This window comes from Phaenicophaeus curvirostris, chromosome 20 (assembly GCF_032191515.1).
Source record: "Phaenicophaeus curvirostris isolate KB17595 chromosome 20, BPBGC_Pcur_1.0, whole genome shotgun sequence".
Lineage (NCBI taxonomy): Eukaryota > Metazoa > Chordata > Aves > Cuculiformes > Cuculidae > Phaenicophaeus > Phaenicophaeus curvirostris.
In genome coordinates, this window is record NC_091411.1 from 6,416,652 (window position 1) to 6,434,686 (window position 18,035).

Sequence of the window (18,035 nt, forward strand, 5' to 3'; positions counted from 1 at the left end):
TAAGCTGTGGTTGCAACATCTTTGTATGTGAAGCACCTTTTTGAAGGTGTGTATCATTTTTGACTTAATGAATTTTGGGGTTGTCCTATGCAGGGACACGTGTTGGACTTGTTGATCCTTGTGGGTCCCTTCCAACTCAAATCATTCTATGATTCCTCTGGTGTTACACCAGATCCCAGAAGATGGGCTTTGCACAATAGTTGGTCTTCCAACCCCTTCTATTTTAAATGCCTCTACCCTTAAGCAGCCATGGCAAGCCTACAGCTGGCATTTGATATCTTCTTAGTAGACCCAGCCCATGTGGAAATTATGGACTTGTGAAAGCTGAGCTTGGGCAACAAGGCAGAAGAGCCCCAACCAGAACTTCTCTTTCCAAGAGCCCTGAAGTGGCTGCTGGACTAGGGCTTTCCTAGATATCAGTTAATACCATGGAAAAAACAAGCAATCCAAGAAAGGAAACTAAAGTTTCCCAAAGAGATACAGCTTGGAAACAATTACTAACACCAAGTCATTGTCACTTCAGAAGTAACCCAGAATCATAATTTTTATCAACTGAATTAACAGAGCACTCATAAGGTCAGGCAACCAGCTGCATACAGGGGATGTGATGTGCTATCGCAGCTGGTGGAGATACATGGGGTTGTGCAAGCCTCTTGTCCAGTTGTTCTGCATCGGTGAGCAGCTGTGTTATCAGACTGCTGCATTTCTGAATCTGGGCAGTCTTTCCTTATTCTCGTCACTGGAGCTGAGCACTTGTAATTCCTTGTGCTTAGGAAGCTGATCTTTTGCACAGAGCTGTAGGTAGCTGTTGAGCCAAATTCCTGCTGATCTGCTTGGGCATGGTTCCACTGACTTCAGTGGCATTACACCCGCTCGTGCCACCTGAGAATTTAGCCCTTGGTGCTTTTCTCAGGAATTTATAACGTGCAGCTGCTTAAAGGGGGCTTCTTGCTACTTTTCGCCGTGTTTGTTGTCCTTGGCACTTGCAAAATTGCTATTGCATCTAGTTAGCAATGACTGATTATAGTAGATAACCTCTTAAATGGCTGTAGACATATTCTGGGCTGGGGCTGTGGCTGGCTGCATGATCTGTAAGCTGCTGAGTGGGGCAGGAGGGGCGATTTTGCTAATGACTAGATGTAGCTCTGAGGATGCCCTAATAAAGTTCAGGACTGGAGGAGAGTTAGCTGCTGTCAGACAGAATGTTGTTTTGAAAGTCATTACAACAGTTGGGTTTTCATCTCTCATCTGGAGGCTTTTGGCATCAGATGTTAGTATGGTTTGCTTATTGCAGCTCTGGATAAATCTCTCTTGTTTATAGTACTAGGAAAAATTGAATTTTCCTTTTAGTGAATGGTTTTAGCTCCAAGATAGTTCATCAGTCTGACTCACCAATGTTTAAAATGCTCTTAGTGGGATTGTAAACCTGGGGTGTTTAAATTGCATAGACTTTTCCCAGGTAGGGAAAAAAACCAGAAGAAAACAATTTCTTCTTTAACAAGAGGAAGTAGTGTGTTAAATCAGTTGGGATGGGAAAGAGAGAAGCTTGTGGGCAAGGTGCTGTGGCTTAGGCTAATTCCCATTTTTTGGATGCTGTGTGAGAAGAATTAGGTAACTAATCCACAATTTAGCCTTCAGTATCCAGGCATCTCTTCTCTCTGGTCCTTATGTCACCTTGCTGATTAATCTTAGGGAAGCACGGTCCTGCTTGAGGCAGAGTTCTCTGCTTGTGTGATGGTCTCAGCAGCATTGAATGCAGAACCATAATGTAAACACAGTCTTTGCTAATGTGATCTGGAGCTTCCCAGGGTACATGTGAGAGCCTTGTATTCCTTTACATAGCTCTAAGTCGTTGTATTGAGCACATGGCAAGATTTAGGGAGGGCTGATGGGTGTCTATCTGCTGCAATAAATGAATTTTGCAGAGTAGAAATGAATACCCTGTGATCCTGTGGACTGCTCTAATCTGTTCTAAGCAGTTGTAGCACCCCCTGACTGCTCTGAAGCTCAAAGAGTGGGAAAATTGCCCTGATAACAGCTGCAAGCAAAGCAAGATTATCTGCATGATTTCATTTACTCTTCAGAAACCAGGCAGTCTTCATTCAGAATTTGTACGGATGCATCTGCCTTGAATCAGCAGTGCTCCCTACAGTCCATAGCCAAGTAGTCTCACTCCCTGAACCTTGCAGCTTGTGGTGGATGGTGGAGGAGGAGAAGGAGAAGGGGAGATTTACACTCTGTGCAAGGTGGGAAGTATGTGTCAAAGGTAATCACAGTGAAGCTGCATGGAGAAGCTGCTCAACAAGCTATAACTAGACCTATCTGCTGCAAATGAGAAATGCCGGTTAATGCATGCTGTTACACCTTTGCAGGGTCTCACCTTTCCTCCAAGCACTTTACTTGACAACCACTGAATAACCTCACAACTGTCCTTTGCCTGGTGGTTGGTTTTGCACCCTGTGCTGTTGATGTGGCACACAGAGTTTGCAACTTGTTCATGATCCCTGGGGCATTAAAGATCAAGTGACTGATACAGGGATACCTGTGTCCTAGCTGTGCCAGGAGAGATGTTGTACAGACCTAAGTTGCTTTGTATGCTAAGCCCTATTTCTCCCCTGCCAAAATAATCTGGCACACTTCAAACGTCTTCTAGTTTTTTCTACCTCTATCTCTCAGCCTGTTAGGTCCACACTGCCTTTCCACCTTTGAAGAATTTGAACAGGGACTTTCAAAGGAATCTAGTGGAATTGGATGTTCAAATGCTACTGAAGTTCCAGCCTTTGTTCATCAGAAGATAGTCTTAAATTACAATTTCACCTGTCACTGTTGTTAAAAAGTGAAATAAAGAATACTGCCACTTAGGATAGAGTGCGCCTCTTTCTTCTGCCAGCCTGGAAGCCTCACAATTGCACTGGCTGTTGATAGTGTCTAATTAGTGTAACTTTCTCTACAGTTTCATCTGTTCCCCACAGTTAAAAAAGCAACAGCATCTCTGAAGTTGTTAAGAAGGGTGGTTTAAGCACAGCAATAGGCTTGGTAATTATTTTTGTGATGATAGGTGTAGACAAGGAAGAGATCACAGCTGTCTAGTTTAATAAGTGTCAAAAATCCTGACATTGTCTTCTTCCAGTTATCCTTTCTTTAGTCAATTTAATACTGTCAAATGCTATTTAAAACTCCATGATTTAGCAGCAACTCACCAAAACCAGCCCCAGCAAAACAGCTCTAACCAGGGACTTTAATACATTTGGGATGTTGGGGCAAGAGGGAGATAAAACAAAATGTTTTTCTAATTCAGAGGCTTGGTGGAAGCAGAACCACTTCCTGGGTCGTTGGATAACATCATGATTTTTTTTTTTTCATTTCAGGGTCAGAAAGGTGATCCTGGATTGTCACCTGGCAAAGCTCGCAATGGACAGAAGGTAAGATGTTGCCCAGAGTGCACGAGCATCAAGACCACCCTGTACTTTAAGCCGTGTGCATACACACGGTGGGAGTCCGTTCTTCAGCCCCGAGCATCACAGCAGCTCAGGTAGACTTAGAAATGAAAATTAAGACTTAGTCCCCAGGATTCAGGACTGAAGAGAGTTAGCTAAGGTATTGACCACAGTGCACGGAACTGCCTGCTGCCACAGCTTTTTGTTATTCAAGTATTTATTTTATGCACAATCTGCAATCCAAACTTACGTCCCTGATGCTTAAGCCAGATGTTTAAACTAGCACACATGAGATAAAGCCATACCTTACCATCTCTGGGCATGAGGCTCTAGAAAGAGTCAATCCTCGCATAAACAATAAAAAACTTGAAGGCAAAGGAAAGGATGCTCTTGCTGAGGAGCTGAGAGACAGTGCTTTGCCTCACTTTGCATACACAGCCTACAGCAGATTAGTACTCTGAGAGCAGCCTTGCTGTTGCATTGGTGGAGAAAATGAGGCTTCTCAGACCATTGCACTGCCAACACGTAGACCCTGCTGGGTGATAACCAGAGGCCTTTCCACCAAGGTCTGCTCAAATCAACAAAAAGCATATACATGGGAAGCGTAGCTGGATTCTGGATTCAGCAATTGTTAAAGATCAGAGTTCTGCTAATTCTTTTCAATAAATTACAACTCCCTTTTTTTAGCTGTTTCACAGCTGAGCAATTTTTACTGAGGCAACAAGGCCTCACAGAAGTCTTGAAATGAATAGAAGAGCAATCACGGCTCCACGGCATCCACCTCAATTAGCTCTTTAAGTGGTGCCTGCACAATACTTCATAACTTATGTCTAGGGCAAGAAGCCTGGTTCTCTTTCTTTCATCATAAGCCTTGCTATAAATGCACAGCTAATAGAAAGCATCAACCATAAAGAGCTTAGGCTCTTCGTTTGAAACCAGATGCCTCCGTGAAGCACAGCGAGGTGCACAAAATGCAAGATGGAGGGTGACGCTAGAGAACATTGAGAAGGCTGAGTCTGAAATGATGCTTTTAACTTAACGGCACGAGATGCCTTTTGAAATTTCTGGTACGCTACATTGGAATGGCATCACATGGAAACCATCCAGCCGCAGAGTCTGGAACCATTTTCTCACAAGCATGCTCAGTGTAAGAAAGGGAGAGATCCAGATAGCTTTTAGCTCATGTTAACAAGGCTTTATTCCTGTTTGCAGTAATAGAAACAAGGAGTTTCCAGCAGGAGTTTGGAGCAATGCCTAATTTTCAGGCTAGATACTCCAAATGCATTATCAGTGAGCAGGCCCAGCACAGCTTTAGAGACTCTCAAAGAGTTTTTTATCCTAATCAAAGGACACTAAAATGAGCTTTTACAAACAGATTGGGTGTTAGAGAGATCTTAAAAATGTGATTCTCCATTCCTACAATGATTTGGCTATGCCAGCTGGGATGTGATGCAATCCCTTTTCGAAAGTACCGGCCACTGAAAAAAACCTCCCACCAGCAGTCCGCAAAAGTTCAAGCCATGTCCTCTAGGCAGGTTAAATAATTATACCATCAGCAGCTTCTGAACTGGGTTGGTGGGCTAAGCCAGTGCAGCAGCTGAGTGTGAGCACAATCACAGGATTCAGCAGGAGGTACCTGTTCTTACTGCGTTTAAAAGCTAAAGTTTTTCTTGCCTTGGCAGTTCAAATGCCTGTGGAAAGGTGGACAAAGCATGTGACTGAGTTAGATTATTGGGGGAAAAGAAAGCGTTCATTCTGTTGACAAAAAGCTGGACTCTAGCAGCAGCTGCTATTAATTAACTGGGTTTATTATTTGTATGAGCTGGTTAGTAGGGATGTTGTTTAAATCTACACTTATCCAGTCTGTTTTTGAAGAGTTGCAATTATAATCAGAAGTATCAACAGTTGGCAGAAAAATTTCAGTAACAGTACACTAGGAGTAGGGAAAATGTTGCTGAAAACTAATTCTACTTGCTTGTTTCCTGCAGGGAGACATGGGCTTACCTGGTTTGACGGGGTTCCCTGGGCCGCCAGGTAGAAAGGTAAGAATTTTCCCAGTGAATTAGATCATTATTTTAAAATTTTCTGCTCTAGCTCCACCTAAAAGCTTTAAGTCCTTGTACCCAGTCTTATGCCTGTTTTGCAAGTATATAAATTGGGTTATAGGCTGAAGCAACTGCCTGAAGGTTGTACCAGCAAGACTATGTAAGGGTATGAAATGAAATTCCAAATCCAGATTTCTGTTCCTTCTTTGTATTTCATGTCCCACTGCACTGCATCATCCCTCTGCATCCTGACACTGGGTCATCATCAGTCTGGTTCAGGCAATATGTTAACTACACCGATGTACAACCAGCATCAGTATTCAAAGGTTGGATTCAGAACAGGTTTAGACATTCCAAGAAAACTTTGACTGTTTGTCCTGGTAAAGCTTGTCTCAAACAAAATATCTGTACGCCTTTCCTCTATTTTGCTTGGAGATGGACAGCACTAGTCAGGTTTTGCTTTGTTTGCTTCCATGTTGATATTTCACCAACATTAACATCGCCGACCACAACCCTCTGCCTAGAAAAGGATGCATAAGGATAAAGCATGAGATCTATCCCTCCCTTCATGTTACAGCAGTGTATGTGCTCATGTTCACGCATGCAAGTCCGCAGAGCAATACTTTAGCAATCTTTACCTTCTGTATATCAAGGACATTTCAGTTGAACTTCCAGTTCCAGGCTGTGTTGATCGGCTGGTTTGCTTTTTAGGAAGCTGGACCTGTTGCGGGGAGCTCTTTAATAGCTGGGCTCAGTAGACGTGATTCCCCAGCAAGCTAATATTGACATAGCTAAGCTGAACAGTTAAAATTAGCATCTTGTTTCAATCATTTCATCAGTCAATGGACCATTGAAGGTATATTGTCCCTCAGGCCAATTAGCTGCACACAAACACCTACTCCGGTATGCTGTAAGGCTCTGGGGAATGAAAGAAGCTGTGGAGGAGGCTGAAGGAAACCCTCCCTTTCCATGACTGTTTTTTTTTTGTTTTATATCGGAATCAAATTGCCAAGAGTAGAGGCTGAGTTTGTTTTTCTCAACCCAAGGCTGGTCATGCTTGGGGTGCTGCATGGACCTAGGAGCAATAGAGTGATTAATTACTGATCTTTTGCTGTTACAAACAAGTTCTAACAAATTGAGTGCAAAGACGACCATTTTCCTGATATAACAGCTCATAAAACAAAACCTTGTGGTTACGATCAGTAAAATGCAATGTCAGGAGTACAAGGGCTCATAGTGGAAAAAGTGGAGAAGGAACAGGAGATTGAACAAACATTCCTGAGTCCAGCACATGGCCTTTGCATCTGATCTCAGCTCCCCCAGGACAGGGCAAAGGCAGTGGTATGCTTCTGTTTCTTCAAGTAATGAGCAAATTGGATGCTGAATTTTTTCCTTTGGTGCAGCCTAAAAAAACCACCTCCCAGTAGCGCTAGTCTGGCAATGTGTTTGGTGTAACCTGGCTTTTATTAGCATCCTGCATTTAGAAAAATTTTACAGCTGTTAGAGAAATGGTTGGAAAAAATACCTTTTTTTTATCTGGATTCCCTGCTGGCATTCTCCCTGTGAAAACGTGCTGGTGTTTGGCTCAAGGTGGGCAACACATCTTGGCTACCAGAAAACCAGCAGCGCCTTGGAAATGGACATCCCTGCTGCTCATTCGGGGGGGGGACTACGAAAAGAGCTCTAAGGGCTTTGATCTGAAAATGCCGGGTAGAAACTTTGAAATAGGCCAAATACTTCAGAAGGGGAAACAAAATACTTTTCCCACTAAATGAAACGACTGGCTCAGCAGCGTGAGCTGGAGCCACAAAACAAGCAGCATATGGTTTTGGATAGTCCGGCTCCACACCACAGTGCCTGCCTTGTGACTGCAGAGCTCTGCTCTGTGTCGGAGGAGAAGCTGAACTCAGAGCATCCCCAGTATCACTTTGCCTTCACCCATCTATGAGATATAGTATCTCCTTACAAGCAGGAGGCGTATTCTCATCCTCTTCACAGAGAGCAAATGTTGCTTTTGGTGACCAGCAGTTCTCAGGGATAGTCGCAGTACTTGGCTGTCCCCTCTGCCCTTCCCTCTTGTGCCTACGAGGCATCTGTAGACTTTGGCTTCTGGTTGGGGGCTGCAGACTACAGCTGCCTTGCAGATGCATCCCAGCAGAGCACTGCATCATTTTTCCCAGCCTCAAACGCTGTGGAGGGGAAAATGGTTGTGTGAAGTGCAAGGCTGTAGAAGACAACAGCAGTGAAGGGAAAAAAAGCTTCGTTAAAGTCACGCGGAGAGTAAAGACAGAGCTGGGAATTGGTCAGTGCTTCAAAACCCGTCCTGTCACATGGATCTCATTCACTGTCCTTTTTACTCTTCACATTTTCTATCCAAGTGCAGGTTGATCCTTTTTAGCTAGGAGACTGTGGTTTATAAATATCATCCCAGATGAGTAAATCCTTCGCTGGAGTGCAATTTCCTTTCTAAATCACAGCCCTTTGTGTTGAGCACCCTGTAATCATCAGCAAGTGTTTGGATGAAAGAGCAAATGCAGTTGTTTTCCTGCCCTTTGCCCTGTCATTTTAGTGCTATTTGAAGAGGATTTTTGCAGGTAAATGCTTGAACGCTGAAGCCAGCTTTAGCATACACAAGCTTTTCTGTTTTCTCCTAGCTATAATTAACCTGAGACAGAAATAACTGTAGTATATTGTAAAGAAGCACATATTTGAAGCTTCTCGGTGTTCATTATATTATAGTGAGGAGTATATTTAATAGAATACAACCATAGCAAAGAGTCTATGTATGTAACTTAAGTGTCATTCACTTACCATTATAGAGATAATGAAGCAGTGCTTTGGTGCAGACATCAGCTCAGAGAGTGATTTGAACATCTCAAGCTTAACTACTTGCTCTGGGTGGACATCATAGGCTCAAAACGCCTCTCCTGCAGGACCCTAATCAGAGCAGAATGACTCAGAGCAGCCAAGCCAGGCACCTCTTATAAGTGGAGAGAGCGAGACATCTTTAAGTGTTTGTATCAATGAAAGTAGGTGCTCCTGTTGTCTGGAGACAAAGGTAGTTCCTGCTCCAGGCTGTGGTTGAACAACCCGGGCAGAGGAACCCAGGAGGAAACCCTATGGTCTCTGTGATAAATCCCAAGGCACATCTGGAGATGTAGAAGCCAGAGCTGCTTCTGTTGGCAGCTCTCTCTGGAAGAAGTCAGTGGTGAGCCAGAACAGATGCTCTCTGTTTGCACAACACCCTGCTGGTCCACACTCCAGGGACTTGTGATACCAATACTGGGCCTTCCACACCCAGGTGTGTCTGGACTTTCACAATGTGCTTCAGGACAGACACCCAGCTGGGGCGGAACATCTTCCCTCTTTTCTGCTGGTGGTGAAGATCTACTGAGAAGCCAGGGAGAGGATAAGGAAGAGAGGATCTGATGGAGCAGATTCCTGGAGAGGGGCAGGGAGTTCTGTCTGCCGGTCCTGCTCCAACTGCTGCTGAGGTTCTCCTGGTTAGGAACCACTGGTTGAAATACACTAGCAGCATTCAGAGTAAGGACCTTGAATCCTGTGTTCAGTTCTGGGCCCCTCACCACAAGAAGGATGTTGAGGCTCTGGAGCGAGTCCAGAGAAGAGCAACGAAGCTGGTGAGGGGGCTGGAGAACAGGCCTTATGAGGAACGGCTGAGAGAGCTGGGGGTGTTTAGCCTGGAGAAGAGGAGGCTGAGGGGAGACCTCATTGCTCTCTCCAACTCCCTGAAAGGAGGTTGTGGAGAGGAGGGTGCTGGGCTCTTCTCCCTAGTGACAGGGGACAGGACAAGAGGGAATGGCCTCAAGCTCCACCAGAGGAGGTTTAGGCTGGACATTAGGAAAATATTTTTCACTAAAAGTGTTACTGGGCACTGGCAGAGGCTGCCCATGGAGGTGGTTGAGTCACCTTCCCTGGAGGGGTTTAAGGGACGGGTGGATGAGGTGCTGAGGGACATCAGGTTGGACTCGATGATCCAGTGGGTCTTTTCCAGCCTGGTGATTCTATGATTCGATGAAATAAGGGCCAGCTGGTAGCCAAATGGTCTTTCAGGTCAACCACTACCTTCTCAGGAGGTGCAGCTCAGTCGAAAGAGCAGACCATGATCCATCAGCAAGGTCAAGCAGGAGAGAACTGGTGAAAAGGGAATCAATGTTTTTCCAGGCCAAAATGTCTGAAGTAATGAGCAAAGAGGAATGCAAAGGGGAGTGGGTAGTAGCCAGGATGGCTGAGAGCATTGCATACCTCCGCCAGGGAAGGCTTAGGCTGCAGGTCTAGAAAAGCTCATGGGAAGAATAAAAAAGCCGTTAAGTAGAGGTGTGGACCTGGAGGCAGAAACAGGCCTGGGTTCATTTGGTGAGTGAAGCAAAAGGCCATGTCCTTGGCCAGAGCAGGGTTTGGTTACGGTTTCCAGAGCAGGGGGATGCTCCCCTGTGGGCTTCCCAGACGGGAAATGTGTGCTAGGAGCCCTGGATGGGGACGGGGTGAGTAGAGACTGAGCTACAATTACCACTTGTAACCCACCCTGAAAGCATTTTGTTATTTCTGGAGTATTTGTACAAGGATTATTTCTTGTTTATTTTCTCTCTCTGTTTGTTTCAAGTTAAATATTCTGCCCTTCTTTTTTTTAATCTTGCTAGTAGCTCAGCTACTTTGTAACTGAATTTAATCTTCTAATCTACTTTCTTTCCACTTGATGGAAATGAGTTTATTTTAAATAGCTGAAGCAAGATAAGGAGCGGGGGTAGATCTGAAGTGTTTGTCACTTGCAGAATTTACTCACTGTTTGAAGAGAGCTCTAGGTAAACCCTGGAGAAAGCAAACTAATAAAATATATATTGATCAGTCTGCAGTCAAGCCTTTGTCCGCTCCAGCGTCTGCAGCTCAAAGAAAATAACCTGAAAAATCAAAGCAGGTTTATGAAAGACCTGTGAGAATGATTTGAAGCCTGTAACATTTGCCAGCTAGCAAGGTGGATTAAGAAACTCGTTCTAATTAATTCAGCAGAGAAAGAGAGCAGGTCAAGAGACAGCTTGCTCATGATTTTAAGTAGCTTCATAATCAAGAGCTCTGGATCTTGTCATACCTTGCAATAATTAGATTAGAAGAGCTGGAAGCTAGACAAATTCAAGCTAAAAACAAAACTGAAGTTTCCTGTGACAGTAAATGGCTAGTTTGGTGTTTCCTATGGCATTTCTAGTTCTAAACCAAAAGTGAGTGCTCTGAAATGTGAATGATTAACGTTTTGTAGTCCTCCAGCTTGCTCATAGCCAGCATTTCACCCTATAAGCCTGTGGTTTCCTAAGGATTAAGGACAACATAGCTGAAGGTGTAGATTACAAATAGACAGACCTGAGTGCAGATACCGCTCTAAGTCTCTTGGTGGAACAAGTTCTTCCCAAGTAACCCCCAGATGGACTCCGCTGGGTGCCAGCTGCTGCTGCCCCACCATGTTGAAGCAGAGTCTGGGAACATCAGCAGGGTGTAGGTGATGCCAGCACAGAGCAGCACATTAAAATTTGTGTGATTACGTAGTACTAACCCATATCTACAAACCTGCTTCTCCTCAGAATTTAACTCCCACCTGCAAAGAGAAATTCAAAGCAAAACCAGATCATTTTATTCTTCCTTTTATTATTCCTTTTTATTCTTCTTCTTATTCATGTCTTCCACCCTCTTTCAACAGGGATATAAAGGCTACCTGGGACCACCAGGTCACCCTGGAGAACAGGTGAGTCTTACCAATTTCCAACACTGGACCTTTAAAGAGGGATGGATTTAGTGACTCTGTTGCTAGTTTGGATCCTGTACAACCTGCTCAGTGTGGACAGCCTGGTCCTTCCAGGGGCAGCTTGGGACGCACAAGATGTGCTGTGAACTCCTGTTCTGCCAGCAGCTGTGCCCATACACTGACCAACAGCAGGTTGGTGGGAGGAGACTGCCTTGGAGTTTCTAAATTTAATTTCTAGTTTTTATTGCTCCACCAGGTGAAGTTTACGTGGTGGAAGAAATACCACCTTGCCCTATTCCTTGTTATTTTTCCTGTTGCATTAGTTTCACCTGCAGTTTACCAACCACATCATATTAAGTACTAACATGTAATTCCCCTCCCAAAGCCCATTCCCCCTCTGCCCATTTCTCCCCTCTCTTTATTTGGTTAAGTCTGATGTTTGCAGTCCAGAAAAAAAAAAAAGGCAATGAATAGCAGGCCCTGTTAGCAATGATGTTAAAGGATATTATACATGAATCCATTTAGTTTTGAAGAATTTTGGCAGTGCTTCCCCACCAGTAAAACGGTTCCATATGCCAGATATAGATGCAGCCTTACACCTTCTCTTAGCCTCCTTGTTTCAAACTATCTGCTGCTTTCACTGCAGATGGAAGGAGAAACAGCAACACTTTGCTTAATGTATGGATCCTATTGACTTGGCTTCTGTGTGTTTTCCCCTCTTGCTAATTTATTCCACTGTTTACCTTTAATATTTTCTTCCTCTCTATAAATTTGCATGAGGTTAAGCCATTCCACCCTCTGTTTTTCCCAGCTCAATGAATGAAGCAGCTAAAAAGTCTTTCCAAGTGTGGCGTTCACCTTACCTTCTGTGCCTTTTCTTTTTTCTTTCCAAAGGGCGAACGAGGACCAGCTGGAAGTCCAGGTGCCAAAGGTTATCCTGGCAGGCAGGTGCAGTAAATCTCATCATGCTGTGCACAGACTAGAGATTTGGGTGTGCAGGTAGCTAAATGTATGCCCCGCTAAAAACGTGCCCCACTAAAGACAGTGCAGACCTCTAGAATATGTCTCAATATTTTCCCTCTTCACTCCCCAAGGTGCTGTATCAATGACACAGCCCTTCAGTTCTGGGAGGCACTATGGTTAATAGGAAGTATTTTATGCCTATGATAGATAAAATCTGGATTTCTGTAGCAGATTCTCTCAAATCTTTCTTCATTATAACAATGGGGAGGAAGCACAAAACAGCAGAGCAGAGCAACCTGCAACCTGCTAACCCTTCGCTTTTAGGCACACTTGAACAAATTAAAAAATTTCCAAATTAACGTCAAACAAATTAAAAATCTGGGGCAGAAGGCAGCATATTACCAAAATAAAAGATTTAGATGAGCTCTCATGAGTAAAATTCACTAGCATAATTGTATCTATATATACACACACGCAGTATTATACGTGGACCATATAAATCGTACTTGCAGCTGCAAAAAAAAGTGATAAAAGAACATGAAGTCTTTATTTTCAGTCTGAAAAAAAAATTGCACAAAGACAACTTTAGAAATGGAGGAGTGTGCAGAGGAAAAGGGGTCGAAATTGGGCACTTTATTGTCTCACTGATGTAAGATGCTGAGTACTAGAAAGAAAACTCAGAGGAAGAATTTGTAAGACCCGAAATGGATTCTGTTGGAGGGCAGAAGATCTGGCTGTGTAGGGTTTTACAGCGAAGTGAGTTTGTCGTTTAGTTTTCTGAAATGGTCCCATTAATTTTGGAAACTACCATGTTCATATTTAAGGACAAATCTAAGAGGCCAGACAGATGTCAAAGAGTCTGCCATGAGTCTTTCAGACCATTACCCAAATGTGCAGGTCACTTGCCTAAATGTGATCTAGACGTGCAGAACAAACCTGCATTCCCCCTGCCTCAAACTATTTTAAATTTGAAATTAAATTGATGCCTCACTGAGCAAATTTTATGTGGAATATACAGATGCTTGCTGGAGAGTGCAGATGGTAGAACTGGGTGAGAGTTTTATGCACCTGACTCAATGCTCCATTCATACTCTGAAAGGCTCTTAGAGATTTGCATGCCAAAGAATCTTCTAGGTGTGAATGCGTGTTAGATGACTAGTATCAAGCAGTCCAGCTCCATTGGTCATACAAGGTTAATGAAAGCTGTTTAGCAATTCACAGCAGTGTTTGCCCATCAGATAAGCAGGGTGAAATTTTTGCATTCGACATACAAAGAACAAAAGCACTTTCTTAAAATATGGTTTGGGTCAGGAAAGTGCCTTTTTTTTTTTTTAAGTAAGCTTTTTTCAGCAGGTCTGAATGCTGTGTGTATCCAGCATCAGAGCTGTTTACTGAGTTTTTACTACTTGTTACTCCTGTCGGCTGTCCTGGCTCTGCAGTGTTACGGGAGGGAGAGAGCTTGGCTCTGCTTTAATTTGTGAATTGCAGGCAGAATTGTTAACTTCAGCCCAACGGCTGAAATCTTTGGCAACGATGCATGAGCCAGGCAAGAGCACAACCTGACTTTTAGATCCCAGGCTGTGTGTGCTGTGCTGCCAGCTAAAGAAAACATGGACTTAGCCTTTCCCCCTGCCCTGCTTCCAAAAAATCCCAACATTTGGGACTAGAAAAAATTGACCTGGAAACTTTGTAGAGGATGATAAAATTGAAAATTTATTATGCATTTTTTACAGGATTCCTTTTCATACTTTAAGTGAGCAGCAATAGGCATAGAAGTAGAACAGGGAACGTATTTTCAGCACTTTCCATTTCTGTTGATGCTGCAAAGGGTTAGAGATATTGCAGCACCTTCACTGCTAAGCGACTTTCTAAGCTGTAGGAATTAAATGGGCTTTCCCTCTACTTCAAGGCCAGCCCGTGTGCCCTAAGCAGGTATTGAAATACACTTGTCATTTGCTATGCATGTGTTCAGTAAAGCAGGAAAATTAATTGAGAGCTGCTGGGTACAGAGCATCTCTGTACATCGCATCTGAAGTGTAACACAACCTCTGTGCACACTGATGCATCAGCTTTTTTAGTCTTTATGGTCAGAAATCTCTACTTCAGCCCCGGGGAAAATTCACTCTGTGCAGCAGTCTCAGGTTTTATGGAGTCCCAGCTCCCCAACAATGGGAGATTTGTTATTTGTATCATTTTGTCCTTTTTGTCCTTTTTCTCCTTTGTTGATAGGCCTTGGACTCAGCACTGAAAGCAGAACCATGCAGGGATGGTGCTGGGATTTGGCACTGTTCATTGGGTTAAGTTAAAGCCTGTCTACATTTGTCTTTGTTTTTCCTTTCTGTTCTAGGGTTTACCTGGCCCCATAGGGGAGGCTGGTCCAAAAGGCAGTCGGGTAAGCAGCCTCTCATTTGTCTTTTCTCTACTTGTTTTTACCAACGTCCTCTCAAGAAACATTATGCTTAATTTTGGAACCCGGAGACCAGTTCCTTTATTTTGTGGGACTGAGAGGATTTGAACTACACACTGCTTGTTTCTTGAAGCACTGCTAAGTTTTTTACATTACATATGGAATGTACCAAGATCAAAGTTCACCAATAGCGCTGATGATACAAAACCAACCCCTTCAGAGCTCCCATTGCAGGAGACGAAAGAATGGCATACAAATTCCTACCAAAGACCAAAGGCTGAACTTTCTGAAAGCCCATCTCCCAAAGGCTTCTTTAGTTTCAATAAGTGTGGTTCAGTGGTCTTTGAGGATGCTGAATGTGGGCTCTTTTGGGTATTGAGCTGGATTTGAGAATGTTTTATATCATTATGCAGAACAGCAAGCCAGCGTCTTGAAGCCGTGTGGAAATACAAACATTAGTATTTCTGTTCTGCCTGCTTTTGCTCACCAAATTGAATTGCTGGATGTTCATTCTCTACTGCATTCTCTTACTTTTAATTTCTTACCGATTAAGATTTGTTAAACACATTTGGATCTTCTCCTGCAATTAGAAATCCACGATGTGATTCTGAGTCAATAAAATCCCCCCTTTCTCTAACGCATGATACTTTCTCTGTATGCAGTAAATTCAACCAGCTGGCTTTCATCATTAGGAAAACTGCAAGGCATAAACAGATGCTGTCCCTGTAGCTGTATTCCCGCGATGGGAAGGGACATGGCATGTTCAATGTCTTGCAGGACAGGGGAAGATCTGAGATAGCACAGCTTGTTCACCTCGCTTCTGCAAGTGATAGTTTTCCCTGGTGCATCTGTTTCACTGGCCTCCCCAGGATCTCATGTAATTATCATGTGATAGATGTGCAGATGCAAGACTTGAAAATTATTTTCCATTTTTCACCTCTGAGTGCTGAAATATTTATAACTACGCAAGAAAGCCATTTCTCGGTTCAACTGCAGTCAGTTAGATTTGAGTACTAGAGAGAGCTATCTGCATTTTGTGGATTGAGGGAATCAGTTGTGGGCTCTTCTCTACCACTCACATCTCTCACCTTCTTATGAAGAGTGGCTGAGGGAACTGGGGCATAGAGAAAAGGAGGCTGGAGGGGAAAGTTTACCACTGTCTACAGCTATGAGAAAGGAAGTTGTAGTGAGGTGGGTGCTGGTCTCTTCTCCCAAGTAACAAGTGATAGAATGAGAGGAAATGGCCTCAAGTCGTGCCAGGGGAGGTTCAGATTATATATTAGGAAAAAATTCTTCACTGAGAGCGTTCAGGCACTGGCAGAGGCTGCCCAAGGATGTTGTTGAGTCACCATCCCTGGAGCTGTTTAATAGACAGGTAGATGAGATACTCAGGGATATGATTTACTAGTGGACAGGTACGGCTGGACTCAGTGATCTCAAAGGTCTTTTTCAACCAAACAATTCTATGATTCTATTTTCTCTTATGTAGGAAGTAGTTCAGGAGTTCCATGGTTTGTCCTGAGTTTCAGGAGGAAAAAGTAGACCATATTGTTTTAACATGGCTGTATTTTCTGGCTAGGTGTCATCCCTAAGGGAAGCGATGGACTGGTGACTAAATTTGGTGGGATTTGACAGTAAGAGACTAGTGATGATGGAGAAAGAAAGATGAGAGAAAATCAGTGTTAACACTTGACTCTTGTAACGGTGAGGTGCCACTGAGGGGGCTCCCTGCTGAAATTCACTTCCTATTGATTCTGCATGTTTGGCACAAATTAGTCGTTCGCAAAGGACCGGCACACAAGGTGACTTTGTACTGACTGCTGAGCAAAGAGGATTAAAAACAAGGCTTTGATTGTTGCAGGGGAAGGGAAATGTACCATTCCTGTCCTGCCTGAGCAGGATCCCAAAGCTGTAGAGAAATGCCGCACATTTGAAAATGCAATGACTGCTGGAGAGTGTGAAAGGAGTAGATTTTACGTGAAACGTACTGGTGCAAAGGAGGCTCCTTTCCAGTTGAGTGTCAGAGGATCTGTACATATGAACGAGTTGAGCCTTGTACACTAGTCCTAGGAGCCTGAAATGGCATGTTCAGCCTCTCCCTGCCCAGGCAGGGCTCCTGGTGCTTGGGTTGACAAAGTGTTTGCATAGGAGTTTGCAGGGAAAGGCTTTAGACAGAATCATTACTGATTTGCTCCTCTCAGCAACAGAGTGGCCTTGCATACCAGGAGATGTTGTTTGTGTGAGAACGGGCTGCAGTGTGCAACCAGCACGTGATGCAAGACAAGAAGAAGGGGCTAGGTACCACAAGGCATTTTCACAATACAGTTGGAAATTAATGTCCAAAGCAGGGGAAGAGCCCTTGAAGAGATGAAAGGAGATGTAGGCATGTGGATTAATATTGCTATCACTCTTGCTAACCTGGAACTAAGCTCCGTTTCCCCCAGGTGCATTCAGAACCAGCCCAGGTAAGGTTTCTTCTTGCTGGCCTCTTCCTGCCTGGAGTCCTCATGATCCCTGGTGTGAGGGTATGTGCCCTTGGACTACATCGTGGAAGCCAGCACCATGCAGTCCATGGGCATATACACTTGCCTCAAGGTTTATTTCATCACGGCTGCCATTGACCAACGCTGGAGGATGCTCTGCTGTTCAGGAAAGATAGACTGATTGGTTGCTAATGGAGAAATATATTTGACTACTTGTTTTCTTTTTTCTTTAGGGATATATCGGTCTCCCAGGATTATTTGGGCTACCAGGGGCTGATGGAGAACGAGTGAGTATTTTGTGAAGAAAACCTTGATGTGTTGCTTGAATACATTTCTTCAGGGCCTGTTGTAACCTTCTCTGTCCCTTGTTCCAGAGGAAAGAGGCAAGCATGGCTAGTGTTTAACCATGGCTTTGTTAGCCTGTTTCTACCCTTGCATGAAGACCCGTGTCCCTGTATGATGCTGATATTCAGCTCAGGAAAACCTAGGCTTCAGACAGGGTCATCAGACCTCACTGTTGAGTGAAGAGGAGTTTTTCTGTATTTTCCTTCACTTAAAAACCTGCCTTCCTCCTCCCCCTTATTAGTTCATCTTAGTGGGATGAGGCAGGCAGGAGAATGTACATGGACGTTCCCTGCTCCCACAGGAGTGACATCCCAGCCAACGTCCCAACATTTTGGGTTTCCACCTGGAAGTGTCTGGTAAGAGCCTGGCTCTTGGAAGGGACAGTGTCTGGGACTTTCTGAGAATGACTTTTCTTCCAATTGCATTGAGTTGGGCAGTCAAGACCAGGGCCTGTGGACAGGCAGCTCTGGCTGCTGCTCCCATGTGTCCTCCCTTCCCTCCCATCCTTTCTCCCAACCCAAGTGTTCAAAGCTTTGCAGGACCTCCCTTGCTTTTTTGCTCTTCTGCCCTACATCCCCTCACCTGCCTGACCTCTACCCAACCAAA

General features: G+C 44.0%; 1 protein-coding gene across 2 annotated transcripts in view; it reads left to right on the forward strand.

The window, feature by feature from the left end:
• The window catches only part of COL27A1 (collagen type XXVII alpha 1 chain), a 162,112-nt gene that overhangs the window by 36,804 nt on the left and 107,273 nt on the right, over positions 1 to 18,035 (forward strand). For both annotated transcript variants that reach the window (XM_069873701.1, XM_069873700.1), the window contains 6 exons: positions 3,369 to 3,422; positions 5,426 to 5,479; positions 11,187 to 11,231; positions 12,126 to 12,179; positions 14,542 to 14,586; positions 17,318 to 17,371. In XM_069873701.1, coding sequence (XP_069729802.1) covers positions 3,369 to 3,422; positions 5,426 to 5,479; positions 11,187 to 11,231; positions 12,126 to 12,179; positions 14,542 to 14,586; positions 17,318 to 17,371 — 306 coding nt within the window. The remainder of the gene's footprint in view (positions 1 to 3,368; positions 3,423 to 5,425; positions 5,480 to 11,186; positions 11,232 to 12,125; positions 12,180 to 14,541; positions 14,587 to 17,317; positions 17,372 to 18,035) is intronic.